The 19,036-nt window shown below is 33.6% G+C and overlaps 1 protein-coding gene across 1 annotated transcript in view; it reads right to left on the reverse strand.

Moving 5' to 3' along the window:
• LOC118057625 (callose synthase 10) overlaps positions 1-16,444 on the reverse strand; it is a 29,704-nt gene extending 13,260 nt beyond the window's left edge. Inside the window, exons 1-27 of the mRNA XM_035070260.2 lie at positions 16,015-16,444; positions 14,801-14,898; positions 14,477-14,643; positions 13,860-13,983; positions 13,324-13,419; positions 13,003-13,128; positions 11,227-11,316; positions 10,271-10,368; positions 10,080-10,197; positions 9,377-9,505; positions 7,863-7,939; positions 7,701-7,779; positions 6,141-6,233; positions 5,931-6,033; positions 5,694-5,817; positions 5,419-5,605; positions 5,273-5,325; positions 4,598-4,658; positions 4,387-4,468; positions 3,780-3,829; positions 3,359-3,445; positions 3,110-3,195; positions 2,530-2,557; positions 1,886-1,983; positions 1,709-1,790; positions 1,440-1,600; positions 1,213-1,333 (exon numbers count right to left, since the gene is read on the reverse strand). Coding sequence (XP_034926151.1) covers positions 1,213-1,333; positions 1,440-1,600; positions 1,709-1,790; positions 1,886-1,983; positions 2,530-2,557; positions 3,110-3,195; positions 3,359-3,445; positions 3,780-3,829; positions 4,387-4,468; positions 4,598-4,658; positions 5,273-5,325; positions 5,419-5,605; positions 5,694-5,817; positions 5,931-6,033; positions 6,141-6,233; positions 7,701-7,779; positions 7,863-7,939; positions 9,377-9,505; positions 10,080-10,197; positions 10,271-10,368; positions 11,227-11,316; positions 13,003-13,128; positions 13,324-13,419; positions 13,860-13,983; positions 14,477-14,643; positions 14,801-14,898; positions 16,015-16,210 — 2,814 coding nt within the window. The 5' untranslated portion in view covers positions 16,211-16,444. The remainder of the gene's footprint in view (positions 1-1,212; positions 1,334-1,439; positions 1,601-1,708; positions 1,791-1,885; positions 1,984-2,529; positions 2,558-3,109; positions 3,196-3,358; positions 3,446-3,779; positions 3,830-4,386; positions 4,469-4,597; positions 4,659-5,272; positions 5,326-5,418; positions 5,606-5,693; positions 5,818-5,930; positions 6,034-6,140; positions 6,234-7,700; positions 7,780-7,862; positions 7,940-9,376; positions 9,506-10,079; positions 10,198-10,270; positions 10,369-11,226; positions 11,317-13,002; positions 13,129-13,323; positions 13,420-13,859; positions 13,984-14,476; positions 14,644-14,800; positions 14,899-16,014) is intronic.
• Positions 16,445-19,036: the final 2,592 nt, after the last annotated feature.

Genomic DNA, 19,036 nt, shown 5'->3' on the forward strand with positions numbered 1-19,036 from the left:
AACCACAAAAGAAACAAAAATAAAAAAACAGATGGCATGACCAAAGCAGAGATTAGCATAGAATAACGCCAGCAATTGTAACTAGCATAATTGGGAATACAGTACCTTAAGGTAAAGCAGTCTCAATTATATTATATGATCACAAAAGATTATACTACCTTAAAGAAAAGATAGCATTCATATTAAACCACAAAAGCATATAAATAACAGTATTGTGTTTTTAAGCTACCCTATTTTCAAATTAAATTTCCAATTTAAAGCAATTAAAAACAATAATATCATATTAGATGTCAAAGAACCATCTCAACCTAATAGCTTAAGCTATTAGGTAAGGTCCCAAGATATGATTTATATTATTCTCTAACACATCCCTTCAAGTGAAGGCCCTTTGGGCTTGAAACTTGCACAGGTCAGCATTATCAAATAAATGAGGATGATGAGATTCAAACTCGTGACCGCTTGGTCATCAAGGCTTTGATATCATGTCAAATAACCATCTCAACCTAATAGCTTAAGCTGTTAGATGAGGTCCCAAGATATGATTTATATTATTCTCTAACATTAGAGACAGTTTGTGTAGCATCACCCCCTTAACTTGTCTGAACTAATGTAGTCACCCCCGATGAAATAACATTATATAAGTAAGAATATGAGAATAACATATGCCTACCAGTCCAACATGTAAAGTAGTTGCATCTCAAATCGAAATGTACAATTTAAAATAGCCTAAATCCATCAGAAATTGCATTTATTATTGTCTATAATATATTACTCCAGCTTTTTTAACTAGTAGACAGCTTTGATAGATTTTAACTATTTAACTTCAATGAAAAAAAAAGAAAAAAATATAATTCTAATGAATCAATAATGCTTTATTGGCAAGGAAAATCATGAAATGGTATACAATGTCCACAGGCTATAAATTTTTAAAAGCTAGCATAGGAAGCCATGAGTTTCTTGCACATAATGGCAGGTTTGACTGTGAAGAAGTTGGATGATTACAGGCAGTACAGCTTTTGTATAGGATAAAATAGGATTTGAGGGACAAGACCATTTCTCCCCTCTTTGATGGATGTATAGATCAAGTCTAGTCTGTACATTATTCTTTAGATAAGAAACCAAAATGCTTATACTGTCTATTTGAAGCTATATTCAAAAACCAACAATATTAATTCTGAATAGAAACAGCAAGTATAATCTAAAAACACATACCAGAAGTCCAAACAGTGCAATAAATCTTGACAACACATGAGGAAGCTTCTCAAGACGTAAAGTTATGACAAGTGATCCCTCCAATATACTGTTGTTGATCTCACGAAAGATCCTTTCAACCCTATCAGATACAGGAAGCATAAAACAAAATAAAAAAACAAATGAACAGCAGCACACCCCCAAAACATGGGATACAAAAGCCCCATTCATAGAAAAGCCATTCATACCAGAGTCTTCCTTCACCATCAACCAGGGAATGCAAGATTTTTTCAACACTGTAGTAGCATTCCTGAACTGCATATGCCATGTATTCATCCTTAGAAATTCTATTCCAAAGATCCGCTTGTGTATCTTTGCAGTCCAAAGCCAAATCTACTGCCAATAAAATCTGGAAAAGCATACAAGTATAAGACCTAGCTTGGTATGATACTGGAATTCATTTGTTAAAGGTAAAAGTATTCTGCAGGATGTTAAAAGGTAATAAGATAAGATGCACCTTGCTGCTAAGAAGAAACAGTGGCCATTGAACTAATCTTAGACTTCCTGTGTTGCTCGGAATAGAAAGCAAGTCCATCTCCCTGGAAGCAAAACAACCATGAAGCAAATTTTGATTGCAGAACAGCAAACACAAATAAATTTATGGAATGATAACAAGTATGTCCCCATGATCTACCTATTGCTGATATAATCTTCCTCGCGTAAGCTTTTGATTATCTCATTCCAGAAAGGAGCAAACAGTGCAGCATATGCTTTGTTCATATCCTGAGCTTCCTATACAAACCATACAAATTCATACAACAAACATTTAGATCATGCAGAAGAGAACACAAACTACATAGGGTATTATGCCTCCAAGCACAGGAGGTTAACTCCCCACATGAAAGTTAGTTCTATGAAGACACAAGCTTCCTTTTTAAATTTCAATATGAACATTTCACCCATTAGCCTCAACTGTTTATGAGATAGAAAAATTGTGTTTCAAAGAAGTGCACCCATTACCTAATGTTGTTATGCAAACAGCAAATAAAAAGGGCACGCCAAAGGGATGCCACCCACTTACAAAGAACTATATAAATGATAAAAAAAATTAGCATTCCCTATAGCTCCTATATTTCCTGACGATTCCCCCTACAGAAGAATGCGACATTCTAAACTAATTATCTGATACAGATACTCTATTTGCAAATCCCCCCTCCCTAAATGCTCTATGGTTGCAGTCTTTCCAGGTCAACCCAAAAATACCAGAGAATAAGTGGTTACATAAGAATACTTCCAGAAACAATGGCTTAGAAGGGGAAAACGAAAAAAATCACTCACTTGAGATGCATGTCTGTTGGGCAGCATCCTGCAGCACACATCAACCAAAACATTACTGAAGAGAGTAGAGAAAATAGTAGAGTGTAGACCAAAACCCATGAGGGATTTTTTTCTTTTATCAACAAGTACAGAGGTCATTGAAAAGTGAAGCTTTTAGTATTCTGTAATCATGAGATAGCAAGACAGAAAATACTCTAAAACATATCAAGTTCTACAATGAACTGTCAAAACTGCACGCTTCAATCCATGGTGCTTAACAAATTTAAGCAGTGCTCGCAAAACCTATTTGTCATCCATGCTAGAAAAGCGATGAGCTACAAATTTTATGAATAGACATGTTTTGTAAACAAACCAACTCAGCACACAAACCAACTCAGCAGCTGCCTCAGTATTCCAAATAACATACATTCTGACACCAGAAGTGATTATGATTGCACTTATCCAGTATTTGATGGAGTATCAACACTTTATAAGGTAACAAGAGTACTCAAATTTAAAACCCAGAGTTTGACAATGACTTCAACCCCATCATCCCTAGTACTGCGCATTCCCATTTGTAAACAGATGGTTAAACACTTACCTTTGTGCTTGTGGAGAGACAAGATTCTTGACAAAGGCCGCTGGGAAGCTCTCAAAACGTTTATGAACCATTTCAATACTGCGTATCTGCCATAAGTCCAAATTGAGCAATGGACACGATAAGAATAATGATGGCAGGAGAACTTGAAATAAAATAAAAATAAAAATGGAAGCACCTGGCATGCATGAAAAGGTTCAAAATAAAACTACTATATTAATTCAAATAAGCATTTCATGATACTTTGTATACCTCGCCTAAACGAGCTCGTGCACCCATCACACCCCCAACAACTGCTGATAAGATAGTGTACCATATGTGAATGTCCATGATATAGATCTAAGAAGAGAACACAAGGATTAGGAAAATGAAGATTTGCAAGTCATAAATTAGAGCACAAATAGTATTCTTAAATTGATAAGATTCTACTTTCAATATGATGCAAAGGATAAAGTTTCAGAACTGAGAAAAGGCCAAAAACAGCATCTTTGTTAAGGAGAATGGAATTTATTATTAACCAAAAAATCTTCACTTCAAGGAACTTCCATTGATTTTGATTTTTCAGAAACAGGTTCAACAAATTATAAAAAAACCTGCTTCTATTGCATTCAGTAAGCCATCCCATTCCAAATTTCATTTTACGCATGGAGATAAACAAATAGAAACTACTCACCGCCACAACAGGAGCCCAAAGGCTAGCTATGGTCAAGACATTGTTATTATCTGCAATAATGATGAGAATCAGTAATTTATACCAAACACAGTTTGAGTCAATAGCCATCCAGTAAAGAAACGTGAACAACAGGTTTAGTTTTATTAGAAAATGAAGTGCACAGAAGAGCAAAGTAAATATTAGCAGATTTTTAAATTATAGCAAGAATTCACGTAACAATGTGTTTCTTAGTTGCCAATAAGAAAACAGCATCCCAGAATGAGAGTATGCTTGCTTCAAGACCCTAACAAAAGACCCCTCACAGGGAAACAAATGGAGATTGCTATGACACACTCTGCTTGCTTCAAGACCCTAAAAAAAGACCCCTCACAGGGAAACAAATGGAGATTGCTATGACAAACTCTGCTGCTTTAATGTTTATAAAGGTCGTTCACCAAAATTAAAATGGTAGCTTCTGTGGTTTTTCATCAGTTGAATTTTTCTGACCTAGAAGTTCATCACATGCTACCAGAAAGTTATACAAATGGTTAGCATTGATTTATGTAGTCCTACTAAACACCATGGTAGAAGACAGAATTCATGAAAGTGAGGATGATAGGAAACTCACTCTTTGAGATCAAATCATGCCATGAGTACGGTAAAGATGGAAGTGCCCTGATGGTATTGGTTGGTTTGACAAGGGGTCTAATCTGCACAGGATTAAAAATTACAAGAAAATGATATTCTGATGTGTAAAGTCTCTCCTGTTTAAGAGCAAATCCCCAAATAGTAATCATATGCATAATTAACAGATGCGAGATCAAGACATGATAGCTTGCCTGGAGAAAGTAAGCAAATGTGAATTTGCACGCAAAGATCACCAACCAATAGAGGACATATCTGCAGTTGTGGGGGGAAAACAAACAAACATTAAGTGAAGCAAGATCAAGAAGCAAATAGCATATGACATATCAACTAATTCTTTTGAATCACGGTCACTAATGTAAACCTTTGAAAGTTAACTGGGGACTTATATCACTACCTATGAAAAAAGACAGTTATTGAGATGAAACATAATATATAAATATTGTAGGACATGAACTTATTGAACCAAGTCTCCATAAACATAGAATCTGACAAGCATATATGAACTGAAAAATTAAGCATTTCATATTTTGAACTCCATTCATATGAAATCTAACTAGCACATCCCAGGCCATCCATGCACCACAAAAATGCATATTGAGAAAATGGACGCATATCTCTAAATGCAAAGAAGCTCAAAAAATTGATTAAGGCAACAAAAAATTATTTTAAATATAGAATCCAGACAAAAACAAATGAAGTTTATCTCTGCAAATAAACTTGTTCACAAGCAAAAACAAAAACAGAAATTGATAGGAAATAAGAGAACACATAACATGAAAGCATTACATCTATAGTGAAATGTAGGAAGAGGAGTGCAATGCCATATTATTTGTTACTAAAAACTATTTAGTATCATGAAAACAAACCTGCAGTAATCACTCATCTTCTCAAAAAGACCACGACCAACATAGTATCTTTCCTGAACCAAATTTATTTCACAAGTATAGGTCATCTGATACATTACCAAACATTTTATAGCAAATGTTAGCAAAAGAGATTGAATGGAGCTTACCTGATAAATCCACTTGAAAAATTGGAAGAATGATTGATCAGACATATCAGACAGAGCATGACAAGCTGGAAACTTTAGCATCAGGGCAAGGAAAAATCGCAAAGCTGCATAAACACCGAGAACAAGTATATATATACGGAAATGGAACGAATCCGAGTTCCGTTGATTTTTTTCCTCCAGAACCTTCCTGCAATAAACAGATACTTTATATAACTCATGAACACAAGGACAATGCATGTGAAAACATGCCTTAGTAAACGTGATCAACTACTCACACATATAAGTATGTTACGAACACCGAGCTCAAGCCACACCAGAAAAACCTAATAACCAGTCTTGAGATAGCCATGCCTCTCGCTGTGGAGTAGGCACCAAACATAAGCAGCACATCTAAACAACCTGCATATGCAGCAAGTGACCAACAAACAAAGAAGGAAAAAATGAGTACTGGAAAGATTTATCCAGGTATTTCATCTAATATGCTAATTCCAAAACCTTTAGAGAAAGCATACTCTCTATGAAGTTCATGATGGCAAATGAGGGCCCAACGCTGAGCATTTCTTTAAAGGTATCTAAACTCATATCTCCATGGTTGAAGGCTATAATTGCCAAAGCCTGTGGTCAGCATGGAAAAGAGCACAAATTTAGTTTTTTTAAAAAAAACAAAAACATCGTAGATCCAAGAAAAAAATAAGATCCTGAAATTTAAAGGAACATTAGACCTGGAACATCAGAGCTAAAAAGATCCAGAGCCGATGGAAACTTCGATATATGTGAAGAAATGTGCGATGCTCAACAAAAGTGCTTTTACCAGTCTGTCAATTTGTGAAATGAAAAAAAAAATGTGAAAAGAGTTGAAATATTAGATACAACCATTTTCCACGAGCTCGAAGTGAAATAACCCGCATTCCCCACAAGGCAAAATTCCGAAAACAGTAAAATTGTATTAACAATTCAATAGATATAAAATGTAGCTATTTGTTATTTGCAAATTGCTTAAAACAATAAACATAAATGTCAGATATGAATAGAAGACTCCAGTGTAGAAATGACAACAGCTGCAAATATTAGCTAATCCAGAAACTTGACTTCGCTCGCATGCCTAAACTGGTGCTTGACAATGATTCTAGAAAAGGTACTAGGTAACCCATATTCCAGGTGTAACACAAATTACAAAACCCTTAGCATGCATGAATCAAAACAGGTCAGGACAGATGTTCAACAAAAACACTCCAATGCCTCCATCAGGAGGTCAAAACATCCACAGCTACTGCAAGAACTAATCTCAAAGCTTGAGATAATATGCTGAGCAGGTCATAGCTCCCAATGCATAGCAAATCTAGACAAAACATAACTGAAAGCACTACAGAGCAAAGGAAAAAAAATACATAGACTGTTCAACAGAACATACATGCGCAACTTGTTTGAAACATGGGAATAGTGAGTGGCAACAAAAACCATCATGCAACAATCGTTGATTAGAAATATAGAGAAAATTTTCCAATTCCTAATAGAAAAGAAATCTAAGGGGAAACGGAGGGAGAAAAAAAATCACGAGCTTCATGGTAAAATCATGGTTCCAGAACTGCATTGTGACCTTTGCTCCAAAAATTATAACAAATAATTTTCACATTTAGCACCAAAACTATGATAGACTTGGCTATTTCTACTAACAAACATGGTCATCAAGATAGAAAATGGAGGTGGACTATTTGACAACGGGTGAAAAGGGAAACAGCAAAAGAAAAAACATGGGAGACTATTTCCAAACAAGCAAGGGAATGCCACCACCAGGAATGCAGAACTATCAAAATTCACAGGTTCATAGAGAAGGTATAAGACCTTAAACAGAACCACTAACATTACAAATTCCTAACATAACTCCAACTTGATCATAAATTGATGAATGGAAAATTCAACTCCTATACAAACTCGTACTCCTCTACAATCATTCAACATCAAAGTCATCTCTAGGTGAAGAACATCAATCCCATCAAAAAATCATTAAAAAGTAAGTTTTAATCTACCTTCCATGTATGTACAAAAAACTTTTCACAACCACGCTCCAAGGACACTAAAATTATGGCTAGAGTTATTATGAGGTCATCGTATCAAACAACACAAGTTCAAATGAAACTTAAATTCAATGTCAATATCATCCTTTAAATATTTAGGCATGTCAAGAAAAAATTGCATTTATGTGGTTTCAGTTTCAACATACGATAATAAATGGGATACAAAATTTGGGTAACTCATGGGAAAATATCATCCTAACAACCTACCCTTTTTGACTTTTTAGGCTTCAACAAGAATGAGGAATGTTCTTTCATTGGCCAGCTCAACTCAAAGCAAGCAGGGGACCTGCATATAAATTGCAAATGAGAATGAAAGATGATTCAAACTCCTTACTGAGCAAGCAATCATAAAAATCCTAAACAGCAAACCAAAAATATTCATTGAAGTCGTCATAATTCCTCCATGCTGAATGCGCAGCTTTTCCATTATTATTCCTCTCAGCTTCCTGCAAATACAAACTATCTTATATGTATCAGAAGGTTCAGAATAAATAGTAACATCACAAGAAAATTTGTTTAATAACTCACATGATGTCCTTGAAAATTATTTGAAGTACCCAAACAGATTCAACCCACAGAGGTGGAAGGTATCAAAATTGCAATGACATTTTTAAAGAGAGCTAAAGAAGACAAGAATCACAATTCATTTAAGTACATTGAACTCCACACACACAGACAAAATGGGGAAAACAAAATCATGCAGGAGAAGTTAAAAGGAAAAAAACTTAATCACATGCAACGGCCACTTGACCCACTTCACCATGAAAGAGCAACCCTTCATCTATTTACCCAGTTTTTCCATCTAATAATCCTTCAAGAAACAGGGAGCAGCCACCACAATTCAAACTTAATCACATGCAACGGCCACTTGACCCACTCCAACCACCTAATAACCCTTCATGAAACAGGAAGCAACCAACACAATCCAAACAAAGTGAAAATAAGGGACCAAATCTCCCTGATGACTGCAGATGATTGATCAACTTACTGCTATTTTCCACGCATATAGCAAATCAAAATAACAGCACCTCTTTGTCAATATATCAATGGTGAGTATTACTTGAAGCAAAGATCTATAAAAAAAGCCCACCTTCTACGTTCATCAAACTGATGTAACATCACCTTCCACCCAAAATGTTTTCAAGCCAAAAATTTACTACAATCATTCTGACCCTAATTCGATAAATCTTCTTCATTTCAACCCATATTGAATCACTGAGTTGGCCAATTTCATAGCATAGCTAGTATCAGTGACAGAAGTGGTATCCTCTACAGCCAACTTACCTGAGATTCCATTCACATTGACCCTTCTCTACTCCCTACCCCAAGTGCACCCTTATTCGCTAGGCTCAGACTCATATATATAAGGCTACCTAGCTGACATCCACTTTAGGAAAGGAATCACTTGAAGAGTGGTTCTTCTACCTTACATCGGATTGAATTCTTAAGATCCAATCAATACTTGAATCATGATTGCTGTCCAATGTTGTATTTTGAAGGTCAATCAGTCTCGCCATTCAAGATTCAACCACCAAAAAAAAACCTCTAACCTCTGATCTGGAGAAGGAATGCTAGTGCGCAAGCTCTTCTCTTCTTTTGAGAAGAGAGGTTTTTACCTATATCACTAGCCAGCAGGCTGGTAATACCACTTAAAGGTGGATAGACCATCCACCCAGTGCCGCTAGCCACTTATAGAATGATGGTAACAAAAAATATAGCCCTGAGACTCAAACTCCAGAAATAAAAACAAAAAAAATTTTGGACTACTGCATGCAAAAATTTGCTAAGCAATCATCAACAAAAGCACATTTAATTTCACTTCTGCTATAATATGTGATAATCAAAACTTTCCCAAATGGAGTTTGATAATCAGTTCCACTGACCGCTGCTATTGTCTGGTATATAGGACAAATGATTTGCTCAAGGAAAGACACAGAACCACTTTCTGTTATACAGCTGGCGGCACGATTAGCTTCACCATGATCCAATATTGCATCCAACTCTTTGGCCATCTGAAATGCACGATTATATATGTTATCATAAGTTACAAAAAGCACATTGTAGGAAAAATAAATTTTCAGAAACATAACAAGGGTAAACCATTTGTTGTGTGATCTACTCGAGAATGAGCAATGTTATTCTCATAGCTTACATCACATAACTTTCACAATCTTCCAAAGGTATTGTTTGCTATTCTCAAAGCCTAAATCAAGAAACTATAGACAGTGAATCAGCTTTTAGGGAAGTGAGTATTTCCTAGGGTAGCACCACAGCCTTATTTCCATTAAGCCACAATGTGCTAGAATATATCCTCTCTCAAAATATAGAATCTTGGAATCCCGAATTGATTACTCCTACAACCTACAAGGGAAAGCCTATTTCTCACCATGAATAGCAAAATGCCTTATTCACATATCCCAAGCCACAAGCAAATGATTTGGTACGGTAAACAATAATTATATCGACTATGATAAGAAGAAACAAGTTATCATTGTAGAGGGGTAGTAGGATAAAGTTCAAACAAAGCAAGTAGCAGGCCCATTGATGAACTCAAAGAGAATTGAACAACAAGATAGTGAGGCTTACATGATGAAATATGTAGCAAATGCACTCTGGGAGAAAACGAACATTTGCAGCTTCACCCCATATAAGATAATATAGTGATACCAGAAAAAGCTTCCTGTCTCTATTAATCGCTTCAATACTGTAGGAAACAAATAAAACTCAGACCAGTGGCATAAAAAATAACTCTTTCAGGATAACAGGAGGCACCAGACCTATTCCAAGCAAGGCGTTTTCGCAAGTATTTGCACCATTTGATGTAGTTATCCAACACCTTCAAGAAAACCTCATTGATAGCTTTCTCGTCAATTTTCTGTACATGGAAAAAAGGGAGAAAGCAACCACATTGAGAAAAATCTCACCAACCACATCCCCTTGTCCGGATTACAAACTATAAACAATCTGAAACAACCCTCCAATAACAAATCAATAATGTAACACAGCATATACTAAATCCAAACTGCAATGTGAGGAATAGTCACAAAAATTTCTGCAGAGTTATTGTGACATTACATATTCGATTTAGTTCATGCTTCAAGTGATTTTAGTATATTCTTAAAAGGTAACATAATTGGTAAAGCATCAATAGAAATAAATACAGACTTTGAGAAAACAATCATCAAAGTGCAAAAGGTTAGGCATTTTGTAAAGTTTATATATGTTCATATGGTTTTGTTTTATGCAGAAATCAGACTGTTAAAAGTTGAAGCCCATAAATGACAGGTAAGCAAATATAGCTATTCAGATGTTCCAATCTTACTAGAACTTGTCAAACCAATTCAAATGTCCTTTGGTCCCAATCAACTGAAGCTCATCCAATGCAATAAAAACATAAAAACTATCTGTTCGCTTATAAAATAATAAAATAAGAAAATGAATTCAAAACAAAAAGTATCCAACTACTTTTTTCTTTCATAACTCAATGGGGAAGGGAGATTTGAACTCATAGCATCTTCTTTTCAGGAGAGGCTGCAATTATAATATTCCTAGGCCACTATATTCAATCAACTTTATAAAAGCAAATTGAAAAGCAACGCAACTAAAATAATGTCTGCCAAAATAACAAATATTAATATAAATCTATTTGCAAAATGATGATTATTACAACCACAGTGATTTGGAAAGAAGAATGATAAAATGATAAATAAGTGTCAGCACTCAAAACACTCACTGGATCTGCTTGGAGGGGTATGCCAAGTCGAGACTGTGCATTTGCTATTGCAAGAACAACATTTTCACGTTGATTCCTTACATTATCATTCTGCAAAAGAGGGAGCAGGGAGGAGGTTATTGACCAGGGAAAAAAAAAGGAAAGTGTCATTTGGACATTGATTATTAATACATATTATAAAAGAGACAGTTCACTACTTGCATTTCCACAAACAGCCAAGATTTTCACACAACTGCAGTTTCTTCTTTTACGCACATGCTTAATTAAACTAGATGAACATCTAGACTAATTAAAAGGATTGTTTAATCCATTAACATCTTTTTCCAGAAAAAAAAAAAGAATTTTCTAAATAAAGACAAGGAAAGGAAAACCAATGTGGAGAATGAGACAGACTCTCAGCTACCACAAAGGTAAAATGATAGCAATATCTAATTTGTCTGAGTAGCATCAAAAACAGTCCCTTTAACATTCAAAATGCAGAACATAGTAGTGAACCACGGAAACAACTCCATCCCAAAGTAACTACTTGCATAGATGCTAATGGTTTTTTGAAATTCTTAACATCGCTTTTCGAAACAGCAAATCACCCAAACAGAAAAGATCATATTCCACAAATTCTAAACCACCAAACAGTGCAAGAAGATCCAAGAAATTATAAATTGAGGAAAAAAAGCCTTTCGCACATCAAGATTCTTGGATAAGAGAAATGATTATTGTTCGTGAAGATGAATAGACTTTTTTTCATATTAGATAACAATTGAATGTTTAAATACATAGAAGGGAAAAATGAGGAGTAAATTAGAAGATTAAAACATGAAAGCAAAACAACATACAAGAAATCAAAAAAAGCAATACCATAACAAAACAATACACCAGTCCCGCTGAATATATCTGCAGAAGACACTCATAAAAGACATTCTCCTGAAGCAAAAGACCATGAAAAAGACGGGCACTGCTGCATTCCAAAGCAATTCTCTCAAGAGGGAGTGATTTGTGAACACATGAAGCTTTTTTTCAATCAAATGGTCCACATAACAGCAAAAAAAGGGCATCTCCATAAAATTCTATTAGACAAAGTTTGATTTCTGAAAATTGTCAAAGTTTTGCCACATGCAAACACCAAACAACAGTAACAATTGTATACTTTGACATTTTTATTGCAGTCTCTCTCAAAACCCACTAAAAGATTATATCAGCTTCTCCCCATAATGGAACTCTCACCACTAATACAATGAAATCAATTCCACATTCCAAGAAAAAAGAAAAATGCAAGATTAATAAATCAACATGAGAAAATAGCTTGGAGTTTTGATTGATAAAACAATACACAAATGAATGATCACACAAAATGAATCATACAGACTACAGTTGATAGCAAATTACCATATCAAAATGAACCTCCAGACAGAGTCTCTTAGAAATCCAGCTAAATAAAGGAACCAATATTTTAATAATTTAGTAAAGAAATATATTACATTAACTTTATTATTCACATTTTTTTAACATTCCCTAGGAGCTATTCAAAATTTCTAACGAAATTTTTATTATGGCAGGGACATAAAGGTGAAAAGGAGGAAGATGACACCAAAAAAAGAAAACATGACAAAACAAACACAAAATAGTATATACTTGTTAAATAAAATGAATTCAACTATTAAATTCCTATTGACAAGCAGAATTTTAATGTTACAAATTTGTAATTCTTACAGTCAGTGAAGCACTAAAATCTAGTTGAAAACTTTAATGAGAGGATTAAAAAGTAACGTCTATACAAACCTGAAAACCAAAGACATATTCAAGAAGATCAAACATATCTACATCACGTTCTCCAGAAATCACAAAATCAGCAGGAAGTCTGGGGTAATGCTCAGCATATCTAATGGCAGACATTGCGCCTCGAACCTGGAAAATTACCCCCGATAAAAAATATAAGATTTTTCTGGGAAACTTGAATTGATTGTACTTAATACATCTCTTATTTCTTGAAGTAAAATTTTTCGATTATTGAATGGGAGTGCGTAGAAGCTGGAGGTTTGTGAACACGGTTAAACATCAACAGCAAAGAATGTGGCATATCTCATTAAAAGATCAACTTACTTCAGGGAAAACTCCAAAAGCATTACTTAATGAAGGTGCTTCCAATGGGACAATATTATACGATGTGAGCTCCCCAACCGTTTTAATTCTTTGTAGCTGAAAAAATACAAGATCAAAAGGCATGTCAATCAATACCTTTAGATTTCAAATTTACAAAATATCAAACTGTCCTTTTTGAGCATCTGTGTTTGGTGAGAAACAATAATCCCTCATCATCAATTTTTTTCCTTTTTATTTGTATAAAAGATTGGCTGCTATTTAAAGAGAAGAGAAGTACTTCTCTTTGGAGCAAAGCTTGTTCCTTTATTTATCAAATAACCATCCCCTATTCTATGAACATAATAAAATCCAAGCTCATGGAACCAGTACATTCTACCAGACTAGGTTCAATTTAGCAAAACTCAAGCATCTGAAAGTCCTAGATCTGCATGAATATGAAAGGTAGAAAATGACTCTACAAAACAGCATGTCCAAGCATGTTTAAAATGCTCCGTAACTTGATGGTCCATATAGAAAAGCAGGTAGTAGACAGGTACCTCCTCCATGATATGTCTGCCAGCCCCATGAGGATCTGCATCTTTACTGAGTGCTTCCATGACATATACTAAGGCCCTCAAGGTAGCAAATACCTTTTTCATCTCTGGAGATCTTAGCTCAAACCTAAATTACAGGACAATTTTGCAGATTTTGATCAGTGATGCAAATGCATATCCAAATTCATTAATAAAAACAAGAAAGTAAGCTTTATAGCAGTTTTTCGTGCTGAATTAACTTATACAGCAGCAGTAACTTACAAAAATGTCTAACCAGACATTGTAACCATAATTCATTCTTAATAAAAGCAATACTGATTGGCCTCAAAAATTACATAGCAATTAACAACAATTAAAAAAATTACACAATATCCGAGTGAAGTTCTAATATCCGCCCAAAGAAACAATTATATGCAAGGGTGCAGGTAAAAAACTATATGGAAAATCACAAATTCAAACGGATAACTACACAGTGAAAGATAAATAATGAAAGATGCCACAATGCATCCTTATAAGTGGAGAAAATATATCGTAGACTTTTAGCATGCCAAAAGGTTTGATACTCCAGAAAGAATCAATTCAATTGTAATTTATATTAGGGAAGAAAAGTTTAGTCATACTCTCCCAGATTAGCAGTAGAAAAATTTCCAGATTCCCTGAACTTTTGTTCCTCTCTTTGGATGTCATCCACTCTGTGACGTCTCTTGTAGCGCTGGTAGAACTCCAACAAGTGTTCAAAATCCCGGTTGCGATCTATACTGGCACCATCCCTTTTGGCAAGTTTTTGCTGCAACAAATGGTGAACTCCTCAAAATGAAATTCTAAAAAACAATCAGAGTAAGTAAGCTTATCAAAAGTGTTACTCACTGCATTCAAGATGACAGAAATAATAACATTCTACCCCAATCTGTAAGCACCAATCACAAGACAAAGATTAGACATACCTTAATGACAGACATCAAACCGGTTTTGAATTGGAGAACACCACGACCATCACTGCTTGGGTCCAAATTTTGTGCCATACTATATGCTTGCTCACACACTGAAATAAAAAGGTAAAACTTGTATAAATATTTTCAAGGTTCACATAAATGGTTCACAAGGAAAACACACATGCATGGGGAAGGATTATAATCTTGGAAGCCTTGGCATATGCTCCTGAAACAAATATGAATATCCAGAAGCTCAGGTTGGCTATCAGAAAGTGTTAATATGCAACAGGAGATATGTTCCAGTTCAGGAGATAGCATGGGTCAGATAGCAGATATAACATTGCACCTTATTACATGTTCCAAGATTGGCAGAAATCCAAGAGATTCGATCAGAGTTGAATTTGATTACAGATTCATAATAAAATATGAAGAGAAACGGAGAAAAATTAAGGATCAAACTGCCCTCGCATTGATATATTCTACATTGAACACTTAAAAAAAGCCTCAAATGTAAAAGGAGTTGGATATTAATGAAGTTGTATCTACTATCTATGTATAAGCATTTGATTTTCACTAAAGGAAAATAAATTTCTTCCAATTCATCACATATCCAAACTGCCTAGCTTTACTTCCATTCAAAGAGCAGTCTACCCAAATCAAATTCAGATCAAATGAATCCTGCCCAACCTGACCCCATCTATAATAACAGTTGCAGCAGTATCTTTTTTTACTACATTTGAAAAAAGTCTCTTAATACCCCCACAAAGCTTTCCACCAGAATTACAGTACACGGACATTTCTCCAGCTTGCAAACAGATCATCAAAAAAACCACACTCTTCTGGTTTCCAGCACTGTATAATCTCATGATAAACAAGATCATAAACATCGTATAATCCCATATTCCAAATTCAAGACATATAGTGGAATTTGTCCTTCACATGTGTAATTTAAAGAGCAAAGGCAACGTAGAAATGACATGTGTCTTGTTAAATTCCAACTTGAAATAATAATGATGATGATCTCCTAAAATAAAATAGTTAATATCAGCGTTAAATATTAAAAATTCACTAATTTTACAATCCGAGCGTCACTTGACTATCAAAGTACAACTCAAAAACTCCAATTTAACACTGCACAATCCTCCATGAATAACTTCAAGATTAATAACCTAAAAAAATCAAATTGACCAAAATGGAAAATCTCTATTCTTAAAAAAAAACCTTACAAATTCTGGCAACGTTAGGGTCCTCATCTTGAATCTCATCGGCAGCCTGCAAAATCGCGTCAATATTGGTCGTACGGCCAAGCGAAACTGGCACAGCTCCGGCGATGCCACTGGACATTCTCTCATGACCTTGACCGTGTTCTCGCTTCAACGTAGCCCTCACTAACCTCTCCCAGTTATTGCTAACCCGAGACATCGTTTACAATAATGAACGATCAAATCAATCCAGAAATAGAAAATTTAAAACCCTAGATTAGGAAGAATTGTAACTCGGGCTTTGACTCGGCCCGAGTTGGAGAATTTAAAAACTCGGCTGACGCTTCAGTCTTAGATCTGTGATTCTCATTCGAATTCAAAAGTTGCGTTTTTTCTGGTTGATATTTAAAAAAAAACGAAAGATGTTTTAAAGAGAGAAGAAGAGACAGCCAAAACGCGGAGCTAGTGGGGAAAAGGCAAAAGGTCAAGGAAGATGGGGAGACAGTGTTGAATTACTGGTTTGTCCCTGAGAGATGGTATTGTGCAGTCTAGTGTATTGGGGTTGGGGTGGTAGTTCATTTTAGACGGTTGGATTTGTAGTCTGATTTTTTAATTTTTCTTAAGTTTCTTGATGTTTTTGTTTGTGGGGGGTTTGATGGAGAGGTGAGTCTGTTTGAGATTTTGGGCTGTTATGCGTGGTGTAGAGGATTTTGGTCTCTCACGTGTGAGAATTTTTTTTGTGCGGCTGGGGGTAAATTGTATTTGTAGAGAAATAGACAGGAAGGGGTAGACCAATTCTTAAACTGGAAGAATTTGAAAAAAATTGGGGAGGAAATTGAGAGAGAGAGAGTTGAATCTGAGATCTCTTTAGTTCATTTCTTAACGATCAAGGGAGTCTTTTATCTTTAATTTTAAAGATGTAATTTAAAATTTATTTTATTAAGATAATTAATTCAAGTTTTATAAATTTTAAAATTACTAAAAAATTAATAATTATTAATTTTAGGGTCTATAAAATTAATTAAGGTATACATAAATTAATCTAAATACCTATATTAACAAAAAAAATATTTTATCTTATTATACCGTAACAAATTTAAATTAGGTTTTGTAACTGTTGTTTTTTTACACTGTTTTGTAAGTATAAAAATAAGTTTAGTTGTCAAAATTAAATTAATGAAATATATCAAAAATTATTAAAATATCTGAATATAACTGAAGAAATGCATAATAAATGTCAGAAAAATATATATCATTCGTAGCTTGATATATATGAGTGAGATTTGAACAAGTTTTTTTCCAATTAGAAAATGTTTAGGATTGTAATGGCTTTTATTTTTTTATACTTTTTAAAAGTATGTTTAATTTGAAAAGGTATTAAATTGATTTTTTTAATATTTTATGGTGATTTTAATGTCATCGTATTAAAAATTAAAAATATATATTTTTATTTATTTTTTAAACAAAAAACATAATAAAACACACAATAAATCTTAAATGTATTGAATATCATGGGAGAAGAAAAAAATCTATACTATAATTTTGTCTGTATATAAAATATATTGAAAGGTGGTGCTATTTCTTTAAAAAGATACAAATACAAACACAAGTCATTAAAGATTATAAACATCGGTTTTTTATTTATTTATTTAGTGTGTGTTTGAGATTGTAGTTTAGAGTATTTATTGAAATAATTTTTTGATTCTAAATATTTTTAAAAATATATTTTTTATTTTTTTAACATCAACCATCAAAACCATAAAAAATTAAAAAATATTACTTTAATATTTTTTTAAAAATAAAAATAAAAAAACACTCAAAAAAGCATAAATAAAACTTTACCAAACAGCCAAACAATAGTCAAGCCTTTCGGGGAGTATTGTTGCGGTTATTTTCAAAGTGTTTTTTACTCATAAATATATTAAAATAATATTTTTTTTTATTTTTTAAAATTATTTTTGATATCAGCGCATCAAAATGATCTAAAAACACAAAAAATATATTAACTTGAAAAAAAATAATAAAAAAAACACTTTTGAAATACAAAAAACAATCAAGATCTTAGGCATGGAAACCAAGAATATAGTATATAGATATTATCTTACTCCACCCAAAATCCTATCCCGATCTAAATTATATAAATAATCTTAATTTTTTAAAAATATATATATATATACACCAAATTAAAATTTAGATTTTTTTTTCTGCAGTGCACACTTAGTGTTTGGCACTACGGTCAGAAAGTAATTTAGAAAAGAATTAATTTTTTTTTAAATTAAAATATTTTTTATGTTTTCAAATCATTTTGATGTGTTGATGTTAAAAATATTTTTAAAAAATAAAAAAATATTATTTAATATATTTTAAAATAAAAAATACTTTAAATAACCACTACCACACTTATAAATGCTTGTTTGGCAGTGTGGTTGCGATTACTTTTCAAATAACTTTTCGTGCCAAAATATTTTTTAATGTTGTTTTTTTATTTTTTTAAAAATTATTTTTTGACAGTAACACATCAAAATAATTTAAAAACATTAAAAACATATTAATTTGAATTTAATAAAAAAAATCAATCTTTTTCAAAAACACATTAAAAATATAGAAATAAACAATATAAAAATTTTAATACAAAAAATTATTTAAAAAATAATTACAACCACACCACCGTACACACTCTTCTACCTTCTCATTGCCACCTTTCTCTCTCGTCTCCGACTGCGCGCTTTTGTCATACACTGCTAACTACACTACCATAGTGAAGAAAGCAATCACCACCGGTCCTCTACCCATAACCTCCACTGCTACCACGGCGGACTGGAAAAAGAAAAAGTGAAGAGAGAAACAATATGGCTATTATCATTACCAAAATAATAAAATTGATACTAAAAAACTCTTCTTCTTTTTTCAAACATGAAACCCTAGCCACCAACTTGAATTCCTTCATATTATATGTGCCCAGCAAGCTAGCACAACTAATTTTTCTCCTCGTATCCTTTTAATAATATTCTTAGAAATGGGTTAACTCTCCAGGATAAATTTCCTT

The sequence above is a fragment of the Populus alba genome, chromosome 15 (genome assembly GCF_005239225.2).
Source record: "Populus alba chromosome 15, ASM523922v2, whole genome shotgun sequence".
Lineage (NCBI taxonomy): Eukaryota > Viridiplantae > Streptophyta > Magnoliopsida > Malpighiales > Salicaceae > Populus > Populus alba.